The following is a 27,885-nucleotide window of genomic DNA, read 5'->3' on the forward strand; positions in this document are numbered from 1 at the left end:
AACTTGGCCCCAATCAGAAATCAATAATTTTGAGCAATTATGTAAAAGTGCAAATACTGAATTACTGTTTAAAAAACATTTAAGATAAGGTTACATTTGTCAGACCAGCTTTTTTGGACACCCTGTATTTTAAATTGCTCAATAATAATAATAACATGTGATCAGCTCAATTCATTACCAGGGCATACTAGTCTGCCAGGGAGTTAAGATAAGCCAACATTTTTAAAACTAAATTTGAAGTCCAGGCTCTGGACCAAAAGTATTGTTATAGTTGACTTGGATATCTTACTCTTTTCAATATGAAAATATAATACTATACCAGATGCAGGAGCAGATGTTAGTGTTGAATGACAGACTGACAGTACTGGGTTCCTTCCATTGAAGCTGCTTAAAATAGCTTTCCTCTGTGTATAAGCCCCAACACCATAAATTTGTTGTACACTTTATTATTGCTCTCACTGAATTATGAAAAGCTATTTGAATGTTGTTCTCATGTGTGCATCGTTTAGTCATCAACTTGTGAGTGTAAACTACATGATTGCTGCTACTTTATCATTAAAGTGATATACTTTCATTGAAGTGCTATGTACTTTTATTGAAAAATTAATTAAAATTATTAAAACAACATTGTAACATTTGCCGAGGACATCATACATACACAATGTATACATGACTCACACTTGCATATGTTTATATGTACACGGCTTACATGATGTTCAACATAACGCATCAAACTAATCGACCTCAATAATGATCAACACACTGGTGATACAAGAGCTGAAATCAAACATTGATTTTCTTTGTTTTACCTCATTAATGTGGCTCAAACTAGAACTGGCTCAGTTCCCTCTGATCGCGACACCCGATAGCGAGTGCAAAGCGCGAGAGGCGAACGCGAAGCATGAGAATGAGCGCGCCAGAGGGCGAGCGGTGGTTTTAGGAGTTGGATTGTCATCTGCATGGTACAGTACTGAGCACGTAACTAGTGCTAGCTCAAACATGAAAACTAACAGTTTATACAACCAAAAAAATAAAATAAATACAAATCTATTTTGTATGGAAATTTTACAATATATTGCTTTACTACCCCTTATTTAAAGATTTTTTTGAAGAAGTTGCAAGTAACCTGGTAACTGAATAGTCAGGTTGACTATGATATTATATAGCACTCATCCAGTGCTGGATGTGACAGACCCTCTCTGACAATAACCAATAGCACTCCAGTCACCACGGGGTCGAGTAGCTGCTTCTCAGCCATGTGTATTTGACGGCATCATGGATAGAGGAACCGAGTCAGTTCTTATTCTAATTCAAACTTATTTTGGATTCAGATAAGCATTCCCTGTGCATTCTTATATTATATATCCCATGAAGTTGTTCTCAAATGCACAAATTTTAAATATTCCGATTTCCCACTTTTCATTTCAAATGTTTTGTTTGTATTTTCCACCCACCCCTCTTTGGCCACCCCTGGTGATACATAGCTTGGTCCCTACCAGTGTGTCTGCGAAGACCATCAACATTCTAACCATACCAACGCTTGTAAGGAAGTACTACCATCTGTCACATGACACATTTGTGATGCATTATTTTTGCAGTTTTAAAGGTAGCATAAAATATAAACACAGAGTGATATTATATTTTGTACATGTATGTATATTATCAGAAATATTTCTTTTAAAAACAAAATGCTTCAATATAATACTTTCTGAACAAAACGGTTCAATATAATATTTCCCGATCAATTTGGATAATTCATGTTTACATTTCATTCCAAGAATTCCATCCTTGTGATCATTTATAAGCCGGGGGCAAAGAGATAACATAGGGATGGCAAAGAGTGAAGTGTCATTAAAATGACTAAAAGTGGGACAAAATTTGACAAATGATGATGAAAATTTGGCCATGCCCCCTCACACAAAATAGCTGGCTACGTTGCTGCTTGTGATGCATGCTGAATTTATTAGGCCAGTGAAAGTCCCAGAGGATGATTTAAGGAAGCCCCATCATGCACTGCAAAAGTGTTATCACTATAGTTTCAACTGACACTTTACTTCTCAAATCCCATTGAACTCTGTGCAAAAGATGTTGTTTTAGAATTGTGCGTGTGTCATTATTACTTGGTCTATTTCAGAACAAAAGTGATGTGTGTTTCAAGGATAATTCACACCTTCTGTAGATAACATAAAATGTGAAATCGACTAGCATCTTCACAGCGTTTTTTATGTTAATATAACTGTACAAATTCAAGTTAAATCATGCACGTGCAGTACGTCTATATGCATTGGGCGAGTAGTGGTGTCATGTTCGCTCACACAGCTATGCTAACCGCAAGTAACATAGTGGAATGTTGGGAAGTGCTTAAATCATCCTCTGTGAAAGTCCAGTCCTTGTTTATTTCCAACTGTGTTGTAGCAACTACATGGTGGCCAGAGCTGAAATCATTATTTCATTAAGTTTAACGATGTAATTCTGTGAGTATTGTGCAAAAATGTAAAATATTGAAATATTGTACAATATTCTTACCTAAAAATATATTATGCATTGGGAAACAAGAAACAAGATTCCCATGTGCTTTAGATAAACATATCATTCTTGTTGTTCCCTTCCTTCATTCCCTTGTCAGTACCTTCATTTTCTATTTTAGTAGCAAAATGGTAATGATGGTAACAAAATGGTAGCAACAAATATTTTGATACTGCAAGTTATTACATATCGTGACCTCAATTTTAGATTTTAATGCTCTTGACATTTTCCACAATCAAATATTTTTTGTAAATTATAGCTGCTGATCAGATTCACTTTAAAAATTCAAAATTGTTTCATATTACAACAAAAACTGCAATTCAGCTATTGCAATTGAAACAAAACAAGGAAACAAAGAAATGTCAATTCAATCCTTGAGCTCCTGGGGACTGCACTACAAATTATAAAGCATCATTTATTAGCATGTTCAATAAGGACTGAAAAAATAAATTGGTATGTCTCAAAGTTGCCACGCACATCCGTTTTGTTTCGGAGAAATTGGCCAGTTTAATTTGTTTTTCCGGTTACAAAATATCTGTAAAAATATGTTAATAAGCATTTTATTGGAAGAATAAGCCCAATCGCCATTGTGACTTCCGGTTTTTGAGAGCACTTTTAGGACACTTTGACCTCTGACATATCGGGGAAATTGCTCTAATTATTATTTATTTATCTATTATTGTAAAAATGTTATCATTAAAAATATTTAAATAATCAATTTATATAACAAATATATTTTTTGGATTTGTTTTTATTCTAGTAAAACTTTTTAAAATTATTTTTGTATGCACAAAAACCAATATTTCTGAATTTTCGCGATAGGTCAAAGGACAAACTGTCCTAAAAATGCAAAAACTGTCCCACAATGCATTGCAAACTTCTAATGCCGATTTGGCTTATTGTGTGATTGTGTAATTTTAAGTGTTATTATTAGTAAAAATATTTCATTTTTTGTATTAGAATGTAAGTTTTGAAAATTTCAAGTACAAGCCATCTCAAACCGATTTTGATGAAGTTTTAGTTAAAATTTTTTTAAATCTTCGCAAGCTTTGAGAAGAATTTTGTAATGACTGAATGGTCATTTTATGTATAAATTGCATTAATGTTGCAAGAAGACATCTACCAAATAATGTAGAGATTAATACAATGAATGATGACATTGCATAAGACGGGAAATTTGTGTTGTAATGTTTTGTCCAAGTTGCGTCCAAGTTTACAAGAACACACACAAATCCATAACATTAACATTTGGAATCAGCAAAAATATTTCAACAATATATGGCCACATTATTTATTTGGAAAGTTTGGAACATGTGTCTGAAATAGCATCAGCAATGCTTTTGCTCAGGACCGTAGCAAGGTTGAAAAATGTGGGGCGCCCATCACAAATGTGGGGCGCCAAATGACAAATATATGCCCAAATTGAAATAAAGATTTAAGAAAAACATAACAAATTTCTCAAAAAGTGGGGCGGCCATGGCATCCCCGGCCGCCCCGCTTGCTAAGGCCCTGCTTTTGCTGGTTTATAGCAAAAACGGTTTAGACTAAAAGAGAACATGAAAGGGTTTTTGAACCAATTTTTGATGTATTTAGCCTAACTTTAAAATAATATAGGCCTAAAAGGAATCTTAATGGATCACAATTTTTTTTCATTGGTTAAAATTATGTCAGACATTCATCACTAAAATTTTCACTCCAAAACATCTTTGATTTCTTTAAATAGTTTTTTATTATGATAATTGAATTCTGCGAGCCTATATACTGTATGCAAAAAAAAAAGTTAGTAACCTTATAGTAGTCAAATTGATAGTTGATGACATTATTTATGTTTTTATATATGATGTTATATTTGCAATTGGAATCATTATTTTCTCTGAAAAAGTGATCAATGATACAAATAAAGCAACAAAAAAATCACAATTAAAGGAACCGTATGTCATGAAAGGTCTTGTATCCTGTAATTTGCAAACATTTACATTTCAGGTTACCATTTCAACTGTAATAGACACACAGAAGTTTAGAAATTGAGTTGCTCTTTGTAAATTGAGTTGTTCTTTGTAATTTTGATAACATGTGTATAAATATTAAAACAAGATAATCCAGAGGTCACTCACCACACATGACACCAGATATGAATTTCAATTTCAAACCCACACACCCTCTGCAGAAGATTTCACTGGCATGCATCTTTAGGATGTTCAATCCATCTGGAAATGTAGGCTGCTTGTATTTGAAATTCTAGTTTTCCAGCAGCAGTTGAGGAAATTGATAAAATCCTGATAAGATCAAAAAATAAATTGTTTGCTTGTCCATAGATTACTTTCGGAAGTTATTGGGTCGGTTGGTTGGGAAAAGTCTTTTTTTTTTCTTATATCTTTTTTTCCAAGTATCAAAAGTATAATGGGCAGACTTAAAATACTGCATTTTTAAGTTCAACAATGTTTTACTGGTGTAGACACTGAGGATGATAATGTGAAATATTGAAACCCTCTGCCAGGTATGACTGCAGTGGAAACATGTAGGAAATGGTATTTTATAATATTTCTTTTATATCTTCAGTTTTTCAAATGAAAATATCATGACTTTTTTGGGAAAATTGTAAAAAAAAATGTTCAAAAAAAGAGTTCTAAGGTCGGGACTGCTGAGATGGTCAGTCGGACGAGGACAAGCAAGCAACTTTCTGGGGCCTAAATTGTGCACAATTTGGCCTAATACACACTTAAAACTACGGGGTCAAAAAATGACCCAAACGGGGTCATTTTTGACCCCAGCATAGTTATCAACTAAACACCATACCACTACCGGGGTCATTTTGACCCCATTGGTCGGGTCATTGCAATGACTACGATTTGGGTCAAATAGTAACCCCATTGGGGTCAAAATATTACCACATTTCGGGGTCAAATGAAATGACCCCTTCAAAAGGGTTGCCTTATTGGGTTACTTAATGACCTCATTTCGGGGTCAAATGAAATGACCCATTTAAAAGGGTTGTTTTATAGGGTTACTCAATAACCACATTTAGGGGTTGTTTGGATTTTTTTAGTAGGCCTATGGTCATGCTGGTCCCACAAGAGGACATAAGTGTGTTTCTGCACAGAGAAAGCATTACATAAACAGCAAACTGCAAAATGCATCTGTGTATCACACTCACACACAGTCAGTCATCGCCTATGACAGTTCACGTATTATAAGCTTACATGATATAAGCTTATAACAACTGCAGCCAAGACACCAGCCACGACAGCATGAAATTGGAATGAATCTGCGTGCATAGACAAGGGTCTATATGCATCCTTGCAGTCTCACTTTTCAACTAACTTTTCATATTCCATCATGCAGACAAGCACACACGACAATCCGCTGAGCTGCACAATCAGAACAAATATGGCGCTGATGTGACCACGTGAGCCGATGCACACCGTGTGTGCAAATAGTTCAAATGCAAGTCATTATAAAGTTGACAAATTGGGTAACTTCGGTCAAAAATTAGTTTTATTTATTAATCAACAAACATTAATTGCAGCTCATGTTTAAACTCATTTATGAATTGAGATTTTCAAAGCGGAAGATTGAAACTGATATCAATGCGCGACGATATCGGCAAAATGACCACTAAGTTTTTGACCACGTTCGTGCGTGGCTAAAATGACCTCGTGAATGTGGTCAAATTAAAACAGTACAACCCCCTTGAAGGGTCAAAACAACCCCAAACGTGGTCAATTCAAAATGACCACGGAAAATATAACCCCGTAGTTTTTAGTGTGTATTAGACAAATTGGTTTGGGATTACAAAATCTTTCACACCTTTTCCACTTTCTTCGTAAGAAGGGTCCCACATTTACAGAAAGTCGGCATCAATAAAATTGCGACCCCTCTATTTCGGCAACAAAAATTTTATGACCCGCCACCACCGATATACCTTACCCCCTAAACAGGCTAAAATTGTATTGAAATCAGTCTTCTTGAATAAACACACTAGTATCTGTGGTCATCTTGTGACTCCCTACATTTTCGTCATCAAAATATTTATGACCCCCATACAATGATAGCCCCCTTATAATGGATGAAAATGGTTGGATCTGGACTAATTTAAAATGTTGAAATTGGTTGGAATTACAAAGCTTCCACAGTGAGGGTGTGTGTGGTTTTCAAATGGAACAGCCCAGTGATCACCCTATACATGCCATGCACTATGGACCACAAATTATTGCCTCATCCCAATGACAGTAGTTTAATTAAACAATCATAATGCAAAAATAATTTGACCTCAAGTTGCAGAGTATGAGTTTTTGTACCCACATCTTCAAATTTCATTCAGTGAATGTACAAAAGCATTGGGGTTACTGGACTGTGCCCTGATAGATGAGTATGTTGTGGATCCTTGTGATCCATTGATTGTAGCTACAGCACAAGACATTTCTTTATTGTTTTAACTGAAAGATTATCGGCTTATGCATACATGATTATAATTGCAATGATAGCTTCTTCATTAACCTTTATTGGTGTCAGGAGTTGTTACATGCCTTATGACATATAAGATTTATTTTGAGCAATTTTAACTGCAATTTGATAATTTTGTTTTTATATAAAAGTACAAACTATATACACTTTTTACACTGAAAAAAGAAAGATAAGAAGTAGACACACATTGTACTAAATTATATAATTATGTTAGCGTGCCAGAAGTGGGCAAGTGCAATAGCTGTCCATCAAACATTTGGCAATTTACACAATATATTGTGCTAGTCATGGCAGCTATTGCACTTACCCACTTTTAGCACTGAGCAGGTGATATAGTCTGCTCCACTCAGGCCAAGACAGAAATTTTCAATTGGAGATGTAAGCAAAAATAAGAAGCAAGAGAATTGTAGGAAAATGGACATTTGAAAGACTAACATCACCATGCACTATTCAAGCATATTACAAGTATCATGGCTATAGATACAACGTTCTTCTGAATTGCAACAATCTCTTACAAAATGATAACCCAGGTCCAGGCCCGTACGCAGGGGGGGTGCGGGGGGTGCGTCGCACCCCCAAATTTGCCAAAGTGTACAAAAAGTCCCAAAATTTCAGAATTTGCGAGCGTAGCGAGTAAAAAAAATCAGGTTTTTTACGGGTTTTTTGTCAAAAAATGTCCAAATTTTGGGGAAAAAGTCCACTTTTCACAAAAATCGCGCCCCCCCTTGAGAAAAAGGTCCACTTTTTCAAAATCAGCACCCCCCCAAACAAAATCCTGCGTACGGGCCTGCCCAGGTCTGAATCAGTAGTGTCACCACAAGGGAGGGGGCATGTGGTGAAAATCTCCCCAGTCAGAACTCTTTCACCCCCAGATGTACACCAGTAAAATCCCAAAATTATGTAAAATAAATGTCCTCAGTTTTGTGTTAATTTTGCGCAAAATTGGTTGATTTTGTTACCCCAAAAAATTCACTTTGCACCCCCCAAAAAAAAAAAAAAAAAAATCCTGGTGCCGCCACTGGTCTGAATGGATCAGATCGGGCCACACTGTGCTTCCTGCCCCAACATATTTAGCCCTCAAAATGAATATCAATATGAATTTTTTTACAAATGAAAATATACTAGTAGCTTTTGTTGAAACAGGTTTCCAAGAGAATCAGCCCAAAAGTCATTAACCAGGGCACATTTTTGAAAGACAAAAAACACAGCACATGTTTTTTAGACAATTTGATTAGGACCTACATCACAAACTTGCATGAAAGACTTTAAAAAATTTGAAAGAAAATCAAAACATTTTAAGCATTTTGATATAAGAAGATGGCCCGGGGAAGATGGCAGCTGACGGACAAATTAAGCTTTAAGTCAGTTACAAATAAATAAATAACATGACATGGGGTAGGGCCTATGTGAATATCTATCCTGGAATCTATCAGGAATTACAAGGAAATACCTGTACATAGCAAATCAGATCCCCTCTTAATTGGGATATTCCATTTAAAATCCACACTACCCCTGTGGAAGATTTTGGAAATATCTTCCACAGGGGGAGTACGGTATGTTTTTTAAATGTAATTAGTCCAGGTTTATCATTTTGAAACCCATACTCCCCTTGTATGCCTTTACCTTTATCTTCCACAACTGGAGTGAGTTTTTCAAATGGAAGTTACCCAACTGTCTATTCTATTTGAAACTCATACTCCCTCTGTGGAAGATATTTCCAAAATCTTCCACAGGAGTGGTGTGGATTTTAAATGGAATAGCCCATTGAATTCCTTTTTCCAGGTTTCCCACACTGCTAATACTACATGTAGCACTATATAAGTCTCTCCAAAAGAGATTGGACTTTGCTATAGTTTCACCTTTAATGAGATGTTACTAATAGCATACTGGTGTTAGGCACTTTCACTCTAAACGGATATAACATAGGGATCATGTTGTTTCTTCAAATACATTGAAAATATACCTTGCTTGCCTTCATGGGATGTTTAAATAAAACATAAAACTAGGCCCATATGCAGGATGTATTGGGATTGCAGGACCACAAAGTGGACCTTTTACGAATAGAAAGTGTGGTTGCACACATTTTATTTTGTAAAAAGTGGACCTTGGCCCCCCATTTTTTTTTTTTTTTTTTAAACGCCTTATTACCAAAAAGTGGACTTTATCTCCTACTTTTGGATCTCTTTATTGAACAAACAAAAAATTGCAAAAGGTGAATATTTGGGGGTACAACCCCCTCCCTGCATATGGGCCTGCATAAAACAGACTTGGTTTGTAGCCATTATCTACATTTTAAAACTAAATTTAAATTGGCTGCACAAACATACCAAAACTGATTTAAACCCGATTTTAAATGAGCAACAGACTATAAAGTATGGCAGTATTTGTTGTGTGGGAATTCTTTATAATGGGTAACAGTCCATGCCCCTAAATTTGCCACCTGACCCCCCCAAAAAAAAAAAGACACTCCACCACATTTTGGGGCCATCATTGCTTATTTGGTATTGATCAGGTAAAGATCTACTCAAGTGGAATGCCAACCATGAATAAACGGATTCCACTATTTCTACACATAACCCTGAATCACTCTGACATAGATGTTACTCATACTATAGCTCTTATAAACTATGATAAAGTTCAGAAGAGGTTTGCAAAGTAAAGTTGCCTGCTCATAGCACTAATCGCCACTATGACTTGTTAAGGTACAGTACAGATAATTGCTACTCTAGTATATATATTAAAAGATGATTAATAAGTGATTATAGTATCTCCTTGACAGTATGGTGGATATACTTAACCACATCATCATATTGGGCTATTCCAGAAAATAGATGCACACCCCCTATAGAGGAGTTCGGATATCCGGACTTTTTGTCCAGTCGTGACTGTTGGAAATCCAGACTTTTAAAGTGCCCAAAGGCAAAAAAATCCGCAGAACAATAGTTCAAAATCAGAAATCCTCAATTTGAGAGCTCATTTTAACATTTCCGTGATTTTTCCTTCATTTGATTGGATTTCCAAGGTTTTTCCAGTAACATTGGCAACTGGAATTCCAGTCGTTTTCAGAAAGCAGACTTGGAAATCCGGACATTTCTTTGATTGAAAATTTACTCCTCTATAGGGGGTGTGCACCTATTTTTTGGAATAGCCCATTACATGTGACACATCTACACAAGGCCAGCAAAGTTGTCTTGCCCTTCCCAGAATACTTTGCAACATATTACATCATCTCATTTCATTAAATGTGACACAATCTGGTCCATGGCGTCCAAAGGAGGCATTTTTGAAAATTGAGTTCCTATAATTATTACAAACAATGGGCTATATTGAAGACTTTGAAGGTCTAGCAAGTTATGAAATTTTGTGATGTCTATTTTCTTACATATTTCATTGTTTTTTTGCCTTTTTATATATCAATTTTAAATTTGCCGCCTTTGACCTCCATGGACTAGATCGTGTCACAACTGACACTCCTATAGAGGGTCGATAATCATAAAATAAACATAGTTTGTAAGCTCTGGATGTGCTCTGTTTATTGAGGCAAAACCTTTTACCTTTTGACACTATCGACCCATGCTGCGCTGGATAGTAGCTCAGTGCAGATTATTGAAATGGAAGAAATGTATTGTGGGAAGTGTTAGATATCTTCTGTGACATGGGGCCATATAGCAAAGTTACAACGGATCCAGAAAAAAATCAAGAACTGCTGGGTACTTTGAAAAAAATTTCATTTCTTTAGAATTGGGTACAAAAAGTTAATTTCAAAGTTGCAGGACAATTATAATTTTTCTATGATAGGCCTATGTGACACTTTTTAAGTTCTTGCAGGTATACTTGTTGCCCATAGTTACTGGGTTTCAGGTACTCAAATATCTCTGAAATTCTGACCTTATACTGTTTATTGGTCACTTTGCATTATGTGATCACAATACCCAGTTTTCAGTGGTAACTTTCTGGCATTTTTGGACATCAATTTGTCCATTATACACACAGCAGATTTTTGTGAAATTCATTCAGAAAATGTAACCCTATTCCATAAATCTGTTCAAAAAAAGGTTGTCAAGTCTCTTAAATTCTTTCAGTAAAAGTGTTTCAACTACATGCACTTGATTCACACATTGTCATACAAAAATTGTATACTCTTTAAAATGGAGAAAATCACACAAAAATCACAGTTGAATTTGGATACAATATAAAAAATGTACATGTTTAAAATTTGGTCTTTGTATGTATTTTAATCTTGAGATCCATTCTAGGGGATGTTTTTCACATTTTTTATCTACCTTATTTTTTTAATTATTTACCAAATTTGGACTCAAAATGACTAAAAAGGTCATATTTCTTTGCCTTAATATTTGAAATACATTTCAAAGAAAAAGTATGGCAACCAAAAAGAGGAAAGAAAAGCTGTGATTGTTTTTGTACAAAATCTGTGTATATTCCTGGACTCCTTTCCATTGAAAAATATATGCTTTTGTATTTTATCTGTGAGTAATCGAATAAAGAAGTTACGGCACATTTACTTTATGCATTCTGAGACTTGACAGTACCCCTTAATGGATTCAAGCCAAATGACTACTTTTGAAATCAGTGTATAATCACATTGTAAGCTCTAAGTTGTATAACTTAACTTAATGGATTTATAACACACGATACCATCAAAACAAGATGTTGAAGGCGCAATATACAAAAACAATTTAAGAAACAAATTTGCAAACTTAGAATATACATGTAGATATACCCAGGGGGACACTCAACTTTAGAAGTGATAGGTATGTGCCTACCGGAGTTGCGAAGTAGGGGCCTATATAGGTACAAAACATTGTTTTAAAAAAAAAGGGGGGGGGGTCATTGGGTACAAACACTATGAAAAAGGGGGTCATTGGGAATAATATTTTGAAAAAAGGGGTGGGTATACAATTTCGGAAAAAGGAGGTCATTAGGTAGAAAATTTCGAAAAAAATGGAGCAAGTCTATTTCATGTAAAATTTCCCAAATTCACAATACAAATTTGCTGAAATCAGAGAATTTGAAAGTTTTGTCATTATTTTGTATCATTTTGATGACGCAATTCTAGAAAAAATGGGGTTATTGGGTAAACGCACCTAAAAAAGGGGGGTCAACGGATATGACTTTAAAAAAAGGGGGTCATTGAGTATATTCAACTTCAACAATAAAGGGCCTATTGACAGGCACATACAATCAATTCTAAAGTTGAGTGCCTCCCCCCACACCGAGATATACAATGATTAAAACCCAATACTGTATACTGAAACGCCCCTCTAAGCAGAGAACATTTTTGCAATTTAAAACATGGTATCTTAAAGTGTGTTCTGTTAGACATGAACAAGTTTAATGTTTAGTACACAATTTGGTCAAGTATTGGTCATCCAGCCACACCTAGCTGAATTCTGGTGATACCTGCAACTCTGCATAGGTATTGGCAGACAGAAATTGTGGTTTGGAGCCGTTTGCATGTGGAGAACCATAATCCAGTTTACTATAGCCCTTCTTGAGTTGTGGGTTGGCTATCAAATGAGAGTATTCACCAATTTGGTCGGACTCTGTATCATCACTGTCTTCAATGGTAAACTGCGTAGTTAGAGGGCGCTGCAATCGATCATAAACACTTCTATCGACATTTGATTTAGCTTTTGATTTCTTATTTTTTGTTGACTTTAGCATAAGGTGGCATGCGAGATTTAGAAGTACTGTTATCTGTATCTTGGAAAGGCCCATTCCCAACTTCACGACAAGCCTCTGCATAAGGATTGGATGCTTCTCCTGTATCAGGTTGCTGCAGAAAAGTGTCCTCAGAATCAGTGTCTGATATATCGGGTTCTACCACAGTATATCTAGGACTAGATGGATTTGCTAAACCATCTTCTAATTTATCTTCTTTTAATGTCATCGTTGCTGGACGTTTCCGGTCCAATTTTGCACCTTTGGCCTCTCCACCCTTCTTAACTTTCTTCACCTGAGCATATGGTGGTATACTCCTGGCTGGAGAAGGTTTATCCGGAGGGATCAGATCTGCTGGATCTTCATACATGTTGCCTTTAACTCTACCAGGTTTGATACAAGGAGATGAATCCACCCCTGACTGATCAGAGGTGGGCCCTACTTCGAGCCTGTTGTATTGAGCATCGACTACTACAGGGAGTTGAGATTTCCGAGAGTTTCCAGAAAAGTCCAAGCTGTTGTATGGCTCAGAAGTAGTACTGTGAAGTTGATCTGGACTGGCATAAGCATATATTTGGGAGTTGGATTCGCTGAAGTTTCCAGAATCGCTTAATTTGCCCTGCACCTGTAACATCCAAAAATAAATCTAATTAGAATGAATGCTAAATGACATAGCCAAGCTATATTCAACTGCTGTAATAAGGTATGAGCCAGAGTTCCATTTAAAGAAGATTAGCATTTTGTAACTATTTTGTTACAGTAGGCTTATGAAACAATCAATTGGTTAAAGGAACAAGCAAATAAATAAATAAACAAACCTCTTGTGTGCTGCAATATGTATACAAGTCTTGTGACTCTGCTATTCCAGTTTCACTATTACATACTGCATCATATTCATCATCAGTTGGCTGAGAGTAGGATCTTGTAGACATCAGGATATTGGCTTGACTGCAGTAGGTATTGTCTATAGGGGAAGGATAAAAAAGATCAAGTACATTATTTGGAGGAGACTGGGTAAAGAAAAAAAGTTGACTATAGAACTGTATTTTGGTGTATGTTTGTCCATGCATTAGTGTTTTCTGAAAAAGAAGGATGCATACTAAATTTTTCTCTACTTGATGTCCCAAAAATGAAGTGTGTTCGCAGAGCTCCAGATTTAATTCAGAATCACATTATTACAAATATTTGTACATATTTGTAGAGCATGGTATATTCCTATCATAATATCCTTTTCAAATTCACAGTGTGTCATTTTCTGGTTGTCTGAATTTTTCTAAAACCCAGATGATGATCATAACCTTAACCCTTCCCTTAACTTAAAACTGAGTACATTGTGTGCTGAACATGTGTCATCCTGTACCAATATGGTCAGTATGGGGTGTTTATTTATAATGCCAAAAGAAGACACACCTGATACTTAACTATCAAACAAGGACACACCTACAATGGGAGACTGTCCTCCCTTTATTTATATCTGCAATGAATTGCTGATAGCATAAAAATGTATTTGATGCTATGTGCCCCAGAGACGGCTATATGAAAATGTCCATGGTTCACTACAGTTTGACTATGTGTGTCCAATGTCAGATAGGGGAAGTTATGTCTTCGGTGTAAGGGTTTTACACAATGTCGATGTTTGATAGCAGTAACATATTGCCCCTACTAGATGTGTGTGTGTGTGGGGGTGCATGTGTATGTGTTTACTTACCATGTTTAGGTGGTCCTTGACTGTCCATCACTGGTACATGATCACCGACTGCTTGCGATGGCGAAAACCTGAAATAAGAAAACACACAACATGGTTTGATTTCGCTTTACTTAAGTGTTTATATATGTATTAAAAGTATTTACAATTTATTACTATTTACAAACTTTAGGATGTGTTTACATTATGAATCCTTATTATATATGATGGGCATTGACACTTATCTGCTACAAAATTATGCTGGAGGTTATTGGCCAGCTCACTAGCTCTGTTGTAGACCTGCAGCTTTATGTGCCCTTTGCAGGATGGAACAATTTGTTCAAACTCCTAAGGTTTCATAAGGAGATCATAATTTTGACATCAGTGTATTTTATTTCACTTCGCTTAACATTTCCTTGCTACTATACCGCACTGTACCAGGTATTGAGGGATGGGGCTTTTGTACAATTCTAACCATTCTGACGTGGGGGAGGGGGCTCGATTGCAATACCGCCATTTTTTACATAGCCTTTAGATCAACACGTAATCAAGAAATTTTCACAAACAATTCTAACGTTATGTGTTGTCAAAGAAAAATTATGTCATTCTAAAACCGTTGTAGTTTGAACAACTATCTCTACTGTAAGTAATACGGTAAGTATGTTGTATTTCGATTTGTAATTGCTGTCTATTTTGAACATGTAGTTTTGCCAGCCTTATATACGTCACATGACCCATGTCCTACAGCGGCTGCATTCTGACATGACATGCTTTCCCTAAAGAAACAAATGACCATTTTCAGTCTTTCCTAACTATAATCACATACCTGTCTTTCTTGCTTCCCTTCCGCCAAACACTTATGAGAAGAATAATGATGATGACAATTAAGATGGCTGCCACTGCACTGCCGACCCCAATAAGTAGAATTTGGTTCCTGTTTTTCCTAACTCCTTGTGGATCCACTGTTTGACCACTACTTGCCATACTGAAGTTTGGAGCTAAAGGTAACAACATTTAACATGGAAATATCAAAAATAAAACCCATATGTTATGTGTGATACGAATTCATTGTTCATTGTCCCTAACACTATAAATTAAAACCAACATATTGTTATATTTTCAAATATAAATTGTGGTCCTAAATTTTCCACATTTGGCACATTCTCCGATAAAGTGTTCAAAATGCCAAATATGTGTCGCCCATAGTTTCAAGTCGTATTCAGACTTGTTTCTTCAGAAAGAAATAACTTTTATTAATATAATTAATACTTAGGAGTTGCTTTTTAAAATGTGTGAGGCTAGAGGTTGTAACATGCCTAGAAAGTATAAAACAATAAAGCTGATTATGCATGTCCATTGTTTTCCTCCATGGCGCCAGCCAAGGTGTGTTCAGTATAACGTGTCCCTGCTCTCTAAACATGCGCGCACATAATGGATTATAGGTACTTTTCATTAGCTGGTATCATGCCCTAATTATAAAGTATAAATCATCACAACACAGATTATTAAATTTTTCCAACAGGTCTTTCAGACTATGTCGCCAATATTGTTCACAGATACGTTACCATATTTCTAATGGATAACAATCTGTGAAAATAATTAACTAGATGAATGTTCTCATATGTGATGGATCAAGCAGGCTCCATAGTTATATTATATATATGGAACAAAACACAATGGTTTCAAAGTAAAAAAAATCAGGTCTATTAATGGCAAAAAGTCCTGACGTTACGTTCATGCCTTCACAGATACGTTACCTAAATTCTACTCCCCTTGGTAAATACGCGGTTATAAATGAAGCCAAATACCATACCAGACTTTAGTACATTGGGTGATGACTGATCAAGTATGGGTATTAAGTCGGTCAGTTTTTACACTTGCACGTTACCACTGATACGTTACCCCCAATACGTACAAGTAATATTGCTCAAAAATGAAATATTGTTGAAAAATCACCCATGCATTGTTTTGTGTTCTTAAACTATTAAAGTTTACAATTCTGAATGAATTTTATGAATTCTTTGCCCGGGGGGGTACTCAAGTTTGGTTTTGGTAGGGACGTGCCGCTGAGATTTTGGAAGTAGACCCATAAATATACCAATTTGTCAAGAAATTTGGACCCATTGATATACCAAAAGTCAAAATTTTTGGCCGAATTTACCCACAATTGTCTTAGTTTTTACAAATTTTCCCAAAATTTTGGGAAAATTTTGAAAATTTTGGCTAGATTAAGGAAAAATTGGGCTGTTTTCCGAAAAAATTGAGAAAATTTTGAAAAAAGGACCCATTCATATACCAAAATAGGCTTTGAAAAAGGGGTCATTGATATACCAGAAGGCTGAAAATGCTACCCATGTTTGCGGCACGTCAAAATTTTTGGCGAATTTACCCACAATTGTCTTAGTTTTTACAAATTTTCCCAAAATTTTGGGAAAATTTTGAAAATTTTGCTAGATTAAGGAAAAATTGGGCTGTTTTCCTAAAAATTGAGAAAATTTTGAAAAAGGACCCATTCATATACCAAAATAGGCTTTAAAAAGGGGTCATTGATATACCAGAAGGCTGAAAATGCTACCCATGTTTATGCATCGTCCCGTATGGTCATTTGTACTGAGTACCCCCGGGATTCTTTGTGGTTGGCATTTTGTCATTCCTGAGACCAAACTTGGATGCTTTAACGGAGAATGGGCCATTTAAAAAGGTTATATTCCATAATTAAATGTCACCTGAAGAAAAAAAGGTGGACATTTTCCAGGGTCGTAGCAAGAGCATCATGGGCCCATGGACAAGGAGCAGTACAGGCCCTTTTAACCAGAGTGGGATTTACCTTATGGGGGCCCTGGGCCAGGCCAGAATTTGGAGGCCCAGAACTCGCATGCCGAGGAAGGCATGTACACTCAAGTCAGTGGCCAGGTTTTGGTTTACGTATAATATAGAGGGGACATATTTTGTTCTGATGTTACTTGGACATGTTCTAATCGATGGAAAGCACAGCACTATTTTAATGTACCAATCAATGGAAGCACAATGTTAGTTCTCTTGTTCAAGAACACTTTGTGTACAAATCAATAGGGCATGTAATGGAGCAAAACTGCAACTTTTTGCATCTTCCTTGGGTTTTTGATTATTGTGGCTTTATTTTTTGACCGATTTTAACTAATGAGGTCTTAAAGATGCAGCTATTTGCTTCTGGTTCTAATTATGACATGACATATCTGCCTTTGTTTAGAATATATAGGGGTAAAAGCAACTGGTTTCGTAATTGTTTTGCACACTGTATACTACTTGCCAAACTTATCTTGGGATTTTTAGGTTGAAAAATATAAGGTGTCTGCAGAACTTTACAACTTCATATCACTCACATAGAGTGGTGGGTGGATGGGTGGAAAGACTGAAGGATGGAAGAATCTTATAAAAGTATGGAAGAAATGAAGGACTTACCTTGGGTAGCACCTTCACACTGTTGAGTTGCCAGGTCACAAATAGGTACTCTACATTCCACACATAACTCGGAGCAATCAGATCCATTATATCCAGGAAGGCAGACACAAGATCCAGACTGTGTATTACATGTGGCATTATTCTTGCATTCCACACCGCAGTAGTTGTGGCACCTGTTAGGGTGTAAGCGTGGTATACATAACCCACAATCAGATCCAGTGTAATTCTCCTGACATTCACAGGCACCTGTGAGAGTGTCACAATGTCCATTATGAAGACATTCAACTTTGCAGTGTTGAAGACACTGGTTCGAATCCTCCTGTGGATCGCACCAACTACAGTCTCCTAAGACATACCCAGGAGAGCATTCACACACTAACGATGATGTATTACAAAGTCCACCATTGAGACATTCTTTACCACATACCCTACGACATGCACCAGCTTCTAGTGTCTTGTTACATAGACTGCAGTCACTACCACTGTAATTCGGATTTGAGCAATAACAAGTCCCATCATAAACATCACACAGACCTCCATTTTGGCATTCTACATCACAGTAACTTCTACAGTAGTTGTTTGCTTCCATTGGTTCACATAAACTGCAGTCAGGACCACTGAACCCTTGATAACACACACACTCTCCTGTAGGAACGTAACAGTCTCCTTTTTCACAATAGTAACTGCAGTCTTGGGTACATCCCTGAGGATTAAGACTTGGCCGACAATACATGCATTGATCTCCTAAATATCCATCTTCACAAGTACATGTTCTTGTGTTTATATCACAGAATGTTCCCACTGAACATATGTGCGGGCAGAAGTCAAGACAACTACGTTGATGGTCAGTAGGGTCACACATATCACAATCTGCACCTGTAAAACCACCATAGCACTCACACTGTGAAGTCTGAGTGTCACATATTTGGTATGTACCATAACACCCTTGTGGACAGAAGTTCTTACACTCTAAATTGTGCATACTGGAAGTACAATACTGACAAGTACTTCCATCTTGACCTTTTGGACATGCACATTTTCCTGTAGTAATTAAACATGAAGAACCAGATTCACATGCGTAGCCTCTATATTCACAATACTCTCTGCACTGGTTTGGGTGTTCTGATGGATAGCAATATTCACAAGAAGATCCTGAAAATCCCGTTTTACAGACACATTGTCTTGCGGTAATGTCACACATGATTCCTGTATCACAGCTGTCAGGGCAGAAGTCCCTACATTGTTGCAGATGAGTGCCAGGATCACATGTTCTACAGTTGTGCCCAGAGAAACCAGTAGCGCATTCACATGATCCTGTTTTTGTGTTACACACCCAGTTGCTTCCATAGCAATCTGATTCACAGAACTGTGAGCAACCACCTTGGTAACCATCTTCACAATATTGGCAAGCACTTCCTGACAGTCCATCTGGACAACTACATTGTCCACTGGTTATATCACAGTGACTCCCAGATTCACACGGATACCCGTTGTATTCACAAAATCCCCGGCATTCGTTTACAACTTCTCGTGGGTTACAAAGGTTGCAGTTTTGACCATAGTATCCTGGTAGGCAATGACATCCAGCTGAAGTTTGTCGACAGGTATTGGCTTGGTGGCATGGATTACTTGTACAGTCTGATTCACAGGTCCGAAGATCGCTTCCTAATGGACATGCAATAGTGCAGTCCAGGCCAGTGGACCCAGGGGCTAGACATGTTCTGTCACATGTTGCATCATAATGACTTGCAATACATTGACATCCTGTCGCAGTTTCTCTGCATGTGTGCGTAGTATGACAATGATTATCAATGCAAGATATCTCGCAGGAGAGAGTTTCTGAAGTAGGACATGTGATTTCGCAGTTGATCCCTTTGGCACCTTGCTTACATTGACATCCACTCTGAGATTGTATGCATGTAGGGCTACTATATTGACTACAAGGATTTCGAGAACAGGCACTCTCACAAGATACACTATCAGATGCAACAGGACAAGCAAGATCACAGTAGGTTCCTCTGAAGCCAACTATACATCGCTCACAATTGTGACCCTCATATTGAGGATTACATATACACAATGCATCAGTCTGCTGCCTGCATCGACTTTCCTGGCTGCATGTGTTGCTGCCACAGTCACTCTCACAAGCAGTTCCATCTGAGTTCAAAGGACATACTTGATCACATAAAGGTCCAGTCTTTCCAAGTGGGCATTCACAATAATCTGTTGTAGAACTACATGTTGCTCCACTAACACAGCATACCACAGCATCTGTAAGCAAACATGGACATAGACTAACATTGTGCTTTCAAGCTCAACTAGGGCTATCAAAGACATTATAGAGCAGAATAAGGATTTACTATGGGATATCTATATTGGATTAATACACAGGGGTACCAAAACAGTGTCTCTCTGGCATTTTTGGTTTGATGTATTAGAATACATGACTGTATATAAAAAAATCATACTCAGTAAGAAAAAAAGAACAGTTTACCAACCCAAAGTGTTCAACAAATACAAATCTTGCACGGCACACAACCATGACAACCCAACTTGAAAAAAAAATGCAAGGGAATGTGCCTGCATGGGGTTCCAACCCAGGACCTTCCGATCACTAGACGGACACCTTATCCATTAGGCCACCAGCTCCCACTGATAAACGATGGTTAAAACTGGGTACTTATAAATAATTACTATTCAACCATCATTGCAGAAAAGAAACATTGGAACAGTGGAAAACCTCTGGCTAAATAATGTTTATGTACAAAATATTTCATGCAGATTAATTTGTTTAACAAAAAATTGGTACCCCTGTGTATTAAATTTGAATTATGTTCTGGTTTACATTACAAAATTACAACACAGTGGCCTATGGAGCATGCCATACACATAATCATGCATAACTCACAAACACAAAATCTGAACCAACTTTAATTTTGGAGAATAAGCTTTTTTTCATGGATATCTACTGAACGAAAAAGGGATGCTATAGAATACTCCTTTAATTTAATGCATAGAAAATAACTGGTCTGACAATTGACTGGGTATGAAAAACTCTGCTTACCTCCAAATCTGCATCTGTTTCCTACTCCTGCAGCAGGGCCTGTACAAGACCTGTAGAAAAAAGAATGTAGTAATTAAACCTTATATGCCAGCTGGGAGCATATTAAATTAAACCCTTTAGTAATTAAATCATAAAATAGAATGATGTACGTACACTCTCAGAAATAAAGGTTCTCAAAGGACTTAAAGAACCCTTTAATGTCTTCTATAATGGAACCCTCCAGAAAAAAGTTCTTTAATTTGAAAGAACCCTTTTAGGTTCTAAAAGGATTCTTTAATCCTTTGTAGAACCTTTTTTGGCCTTTTTTTAGAACCTCTTAATTATAGAACTGTTGAAGGTTTCATAGGGGACTGAGTTTAGACCCATTTTCTGAGAGTGTATAGTAATTATACCTTAAAATAAAATAAAAACCTTCTATTTTAAGGTTTAATTACTACACTCTTAGAAAAGGTCAATTAAACCTTAAAATAGAATCAAAAAAGAAAGTATTCACTGATCATTCAACCAGGACTACCGGCCCACTATTATGGAATTTCCTTAACGATAACATTAAAGTAGCAAATTCAATAAAACACTTTCGAAGTAAATTAAATCGCAGCTAACCTCATTTTATAACTAATATTTGGAGCCCCGTTTTTGTTCTAACTTGTCGGTCTATAATATCGAATTGATTAATTCGAATTAAACAATTCATCGAGTGGCCATGGGCAGCACCATTAGATGTGTTACAAGACTACCAAGTGACAGGCGATGGACCATACACACACAAAAGAATAGGCACTTTTTTGAAAATTTTCACCAAGGTTACTCAAAACTTACCTAGCTAATTTATTATACAGCAGGGGTCTCTGACTTTTTAATATGTTATGAAAAACTGAATTTTAAAAATATTTACCGACGGAAATAAAAATCTATCGACGGATTGTCTTGTTATGCTCTCACAAACTTACAAACTCACAAAAAAATCTGAAAAATCCAAAATTTTAGTCTAAAAATTGGCCAAGGTTACTGCTGTCTCATTCAAAAGCACAGGAAGACCACCAACAGTGTTGAGGTCAACTTTCTAGACTTCCTGTCTACTGGCAGTAATGGCTACTACCCAGTGCTAACATCAATGAATTGTTTAATTCGAATTAATCAATTCGATATTATAGACTGCTTGTGTGATATGCTTTTAAATATATACTTTGTTTTTGCTGTTGTTTTAATTTAGTTAGGTAAGGGGATGGTCAATGCTGGCCTTATCCTTCATAAACTGTTTATGTTTAGATTTGTAATTTCAATGTATTTTGATTGTTTTTTTTATATGGAAAATAAATAAAGAAGATTCATAATGTATAGTATATACAAACTCATATATAGTTAATGAAGAGGGAGGTTCTCCTGAGAGGACAAAAAGGTTCTATTTAGAACCTTTATTTCTTAGAGTGTAGGGTATGCCCAGCAAACACAAAACGTTTTCGCATCATTCGCAAAAGGTTATAAAAGGTTGTCAGAAAACGTTTAAATGTCGGGTTATATAAAGGGTACATTAATGGTATAAAATGTTTTCATAACATTAAATAACATTTGTTGGTAATTTACTGCCCAGCAAATACAAATGTTTTACAGAAAATATTTAAATGTCGGGTTATATAAAGGATATAACAACGTTTTAATAACATTCCAAAAACATTTGTGAAAACTTGGTACAAATCATTCTAAACAGAATCTTATGTTGGGGTTGAAAAAATATTTTGCAAAAAATGTTTGCCCAAAATATTTACAATAACGTTTTAAAAATGTTTTCACTACCTTTATATAACCCGACATTTAAATGTTATTAAAACGTTTTGTAAAAAATATTTTAAGAACATTTCTGTGTTTGCTGGGTGCAAATATTTTAACATAATGTTATTTAAAAGTGTTGACAAAATATTTGGCCAAAAATATTTTCAAAAATAGTTTACAATGACATTTCAAAAACATTTTAAAAATATTGTTGTAGTGTGTTTTCATACAAAACGTTTTAAAACGATTTCATGACCTTTATATAACCCGACATTTTAATGTTATTAAAACGTTTTTACTTCAACCAAAACCCAAAATATAACTTATTTAAAACGTTTTAAAAACGTTTTTGTGTTTGCTGGGTGTAAGAAGAAAATGTCTTCAACAAACTTGGTAATTGTTGAAATGAGTTGCAGCTTTCTTAATTCCCCCCTATTTGGCCATAAAATCATGATTTCTTTTGCTCATGTTTCTTGTAATTTGGGTCTCATTGACAGTTTTGTTAATTTATTTGTTTCTTTGCTTGTTTTTAAAATGATGGGTGTTAAGTAACCCTGGCCCAACTAAAATACAGGACACAAATAGCTATGCAGGTCAAATAGATTTATTTAAAGGTCATTTTGTCAATTCTCCAAAGACTGGGCAAGCTATTTGGCTGTGCCGACCCATTCTTTGTTGATCAATATGTGTCGCACAAAGTGGACCAAAATGACATCACCCAAGAAGTTTCTTAGTACACATGTACAGAAAACAACAATGATTAAAACATTAAAAACAGCTCATCTTCAAAACATCCTGTCAAATAAAGCATAAACATGTTGACATGAAATCATGTATACCATGTATGCTGATTAAAAAGATCCCAAAGTCACAACCTGGTTGACCGTACTTGAAAGGACCATCCGCCCGTAGAAGAGGCTAATTCAGCTAGCGTAGGCCTAATACTGTAAAACACTTTTAAAAATCATTTTTTTCTACATTTTAACTCCTGCCCATTATAGCAAGGATAACCGGGTGGTGCACCCCCTCCCTCCCCTGCATGACTAAGTTGTAACCTATATCTTTAAGCTATATTTACAAGCTGGCAAGGTAATCACTAAGAATTCAATACCTGCACTAACATGTACTTTTTAAATAAAAAACAAGCACATGTATTTTTTTTTGTTGAAGTTTTGAAAGTTCAGGCTTTGTGTCACCTGAACTTTAAAAAATTTGTTAAAACTTCACTTTTTTTTCCACAGAGCATTTAACTGTAGTCAAAAATTTACAGTTTTCAAAACATCTCCATGTCTGTTCTGTTCACTCTAAACCAGTTCCCTTTAAATCATCACATGGTGCACCCATACTCCTATATACCATACGGGATGATTATTAAGGAAACATAAAGACACTACCAATAAAACCAAATTGTTTTCAAATCTTCTTGAACCAGACTTTCATATCACTCATTTCCACATCTTTTATTATTATTTCCCACACTATGTATAACAAAACAATAGAAGGAAAAACATTACTATCAATAATAATCTACATGCTGATAATTTGGAACTGAGATTGGAAATTCTCATGGACATGTAGAGGAAGTTGTTAGTATTCCGGTAGACAACTTTAGGTTATGATTCAACTCAGAGTTGCAAGGGATAAGTATTCAAATGACACTAACAATTTATCTCTTTATACTGAGTCTCTAGCTATAGGGCAGTGCTCAGGGACAAAAACAAACACTTACAAAAGTGTCTGAAAAAGGGTTCATTTCAAAGATCTGATAATTCACATCTTTGTTAGGGAAGAATTTCAGGGAAACATGAAATTTATAGGTATATAATTTTAGTCTTGGCTGGTAAATTATGTCTGAAACTTGCATCCATACTGCAATATATGTGATGCAGCACCACAGACTTTGTGGCAAAGTGCTTTTCAAGATATAGATTAAAATAGACAGGAAAAAATAAATGCCTTGATCAATTTGATAGCACATGAGGTGTCATTTTAAAGCTTGCAAAATACTTTCAAGGGCATATATTCTATATATTAAGGTATGCTCTAACTTGGACATTACTCTTTTCTAAGTAATGTCTCTTATATCATACTTCGAGAGAGTGGCTTTCATTCTTTTAGGAGTAGTTTTCACTCTTTTAGGAGTGATTTTCACTCTTAGGAGTCATTACTGCTCCCTTTGGAGTGGTTTTCAGTCTTCTCACTCTTTTGGAGAGTGAGTTTTTTGCTCTTTTAACCTTTTCAGTGCTATGTATTCACTGCACTTTTATGCAAAACATGAGGAATTGTATAAATACAAATAATATAGAATTGCATGCTTAGCATAATTACAAGTTCTGCTCCTTCTGCTACACTTTATGAGATTTTTGCGCTCAAGAACACATCTTTGATCATGTTGTTGGATGGGTAATTGTCCATAAGATTGATTTTATTAACAATTTTATTTATTGCTAATAAAATAAATCAATATCAACAAAAGATATTGTTTTATCACATCAATTTTGGGGAGTTTCTATTAGAGTCACGCGGTAGCATGACCAGCAAGTTTTAAAAAAAACGACTGATAAAGAAGAATAAGAAGATGCACCGTGGGACTATATTTACATCGAAACAAAACGCTATTGTTCTATGATATTTTTAAGCTGGGTACAAAATATATCTAAAACCATGCTAAATCGTATTTACTGTCCAAAGTGTCATATTTTAATAACTCATTAATTCAAAAAGTTACACCAATCATACAGTCAATCTGATTGTTTGATAATAAATAAACATTCTTGCTTTATTTCACGCGGTATTTCATAGCCAAAATTAGTGGAAAATCATAGCTAATCATACTGATATCCACAATCTTTATCACTGCTACAGCCATACATGGCTGTCACTGTCGCACTACCTTTTGAGATTCACTTTCAAATATACCCTAGTATATTCCTGGATACCCTACATACAAATTCTGGATCCCATTCGCCAAAAAATCAGGTTTTTCGCAATTCTTTTATTCTTTCCGGACCACAGCATACATTCATATTAATAAATACTCCACTTTCACACGTCGTTATAACGGTCGTCCCGTGGCGGCGGTTAAGGTCCTGGACTTCTAATCCATTTATGAATTTTTGCTCAGGTTCGAAACTTCCCACCACTTTTTTTTTTTTAATGTTTTATTAACCAATGTATTGTCATAAATCAAGAATAACACCATCTCGAACATCCATTGCTATTATCATATTATTTTTTTTTCATCAAACAAACATGTCTGATTTTTTATTCTCATCTAGGCCTAGGCCTAGGCCTACTTTCACCATCCAGATGCTTTCACCATGCCTGACTATCATGACATCTTCGTTATTTAAAACACATTTATCATTGGCTCTGTTCACAGTTCAATCTGAAATTATATTTGCAATAAATATTATAAATTGTCACAAATTAAAATCACAAACCGCGAAAGATCGCCAACAACTGCCGCTGAATATTGATATCAAACTAGATTTCACCGCAGGGCTATAAAGAACCACAAACCGCGACATTTGGATATCAACTAGATAGCCAGCAGGGCTACAAAGAATCACACACCACGAAATATGGATATCCAACAGGCTTAAACTATAAATTAGCTCCCGATAGAGGGCAGGGCCTGATAAGGGTAATTAAAATCACAAACCGCGAAAGATCGCTGACAACCGCCGCTTAATAGGGATATCCAACTAGATTGCCCCGCAGGGCTACAAAGAACCAGAAACCGCGAAATTTGCATATCCAACAAGATTGCCCGCAGGCTTATCGATTATAAAGAACCACAAACCGTGAAATATGGATATCCAACAAATTAAGACCACAAACCGCGAAAGATCGCCAACAACTGCCGTTAAATTTGGATATCCAACTAGATTGCCTCGCAGGGCTATAAAGAACCACAAACCGCGAAATTTGGATATCCAACAAGCTTAAACTAATTAACTGCCGATAGAGGGCTTGATAAGAGAAATTAAAATCACAAACCGCGAAAGATCGCCGACAACCTCCGCTTAATAGGGATATCCAACTAGATTGCCCCGCAGGGCTACAAAGAACCAAAAACCGCGAAATGTGGATATCCAACAAATTAAGACCACAAACCGTGATAAAATGAAATGAAATGAAATGAAGAGCCACAAACCGCGAAATTTGGATATGCAACTAGATTGCCCCACAGGGCTACAAAGAACCACAAACCACGAAATATGGATATCCAACAAGCTTAAACTATAAATTAGCTCCCGATAGAGGGCAGGCTTGATAAGGGAATTAAAACCACAAACCACGAAAGATCGCAGATAACCGCCGCTTACTAGGCATATCCAACTAGGTTGGCCCGCAGGGCTACAAAGAACCACAAACCGCGAAATTTGGATATCCAACTAGATTGCCCACAGGCCTATAGATTATAAAGAACCACAAACCGCGAAATATGGATATCCAATAAATTAAGACCACAAACCGCGATAAACGAAATGAAACGAAATGAAGAGCCACAAACCGCGAAATTTGTATTTGCAACTAGATTGCCCCACAGGGCTACGAAGAACCACAAACCACGAAATATGGATATCCAACAAGCTTAAACTATAAATTAGCTCCCGATAGAGGCCAGTGCTTGATAAGGGAAATTAAAACCACAAACCACGAAAGATCGCAGATAACCGCCGCTTAATAGGCATATCCAACTAGGTTGGCCCGCAGGGCTATAAAGAACCACAAACATTCAAACACGATTATCTTGCCTAGTCGGGGCATTTAGACGCTTCCGTAGTATAGGCTTAAATATATGCGCATTTACCAGTTCCAACTTGGAAGTAAATCGGACTTACTCTCCGTATCTCTCTGGCATTGTCAACATTGGGTGTGTGCTGTTTATATTTACATTTTCTGTACATATTTACGTTGCCTTGAATAATTAAAGTATATTAAAATATATATTGATCATTGTGTACGCCTCAGTCACGCTGCGTGATTTGAGCAAGTTTTAAAAATAAACGACTGATAAAGTTTTGTTTAATTATTTATTGTCATAAATCATGAACAGCAACTTCAAACATCTATTTTTCGTTTTATGGAGCACTTTGTATAAACCTGATGACTTTCCAAGCTTGGATCTACTTGGTTACATTCATAAAAAGAAAAGAAATCTACCAAAAAACGTTGACAACGTAAAGAAATCAAGTTTAAAAAACCCACCTCGGCTCACTTTTTGAAACTTGGTCCCATTTTGAAT

The 27,885-nt window shown here is 36.1% G+C and overlaps 1 protein-coding gene across 1 annotated transcript in view; it reads right to left on the reverse strand.

Moving 5' to 3' along the window:
* Positions 1 to 10,147: 10,147 nt before the first annotated feature.
* Positions 10,148 to 27,885, reverse strand: part of LOC140154593 (uncharacterized) — a 28,351-nt gene continuing 10,613 nt past the window's right edge. Inside the window, exons 3-8 of the mRNA XM_072177162.1 lie at positions 20,862 to 20,911; positions 17,798 to 20,068; positions 15,183 to 15,354; positions 14,381 to 14,448; positions 13,491 to 13,636; positions 10,148 to 13,297 (exon numbers count right to left, since the gene is read on the reverse strand). Of these exons, the coding sequence (XP_072033263.1) occupies positions 12,653 to 13,297; positions 13,491 to 13,636; positions 14,381 to 14,448; positions 15,183 to 15,354; positions 17,798 to 20,068; positions 20,862 to 20,911 (3,352 nt within the window). The 3' untranslated portion in view covers positions 10,148 to 12,652. The remainder of the gene's footprint in view (positions 13,298 to 13,490; positions 13,637 to 14,380; positions 14,449 to 15,182; positions 15,355 to 17,797; positions 20,069 to 20,861; positions 20,912 to 27,885) is intronic.

This window comes from Amphiura filiformis, chromosome 1 (assembly GCF_039555335.1).
Source record: "Amphiura filiformis chromosome 1, Afil_fr2py, whole genome shotgun sequence".
Lineage (NCBI taxonomy): Eukaryota > Metazoa > Echinodermata > Ophiuroidea > Amphilepidida > Amphiuridae > Amphiura > Amphiura filiformis.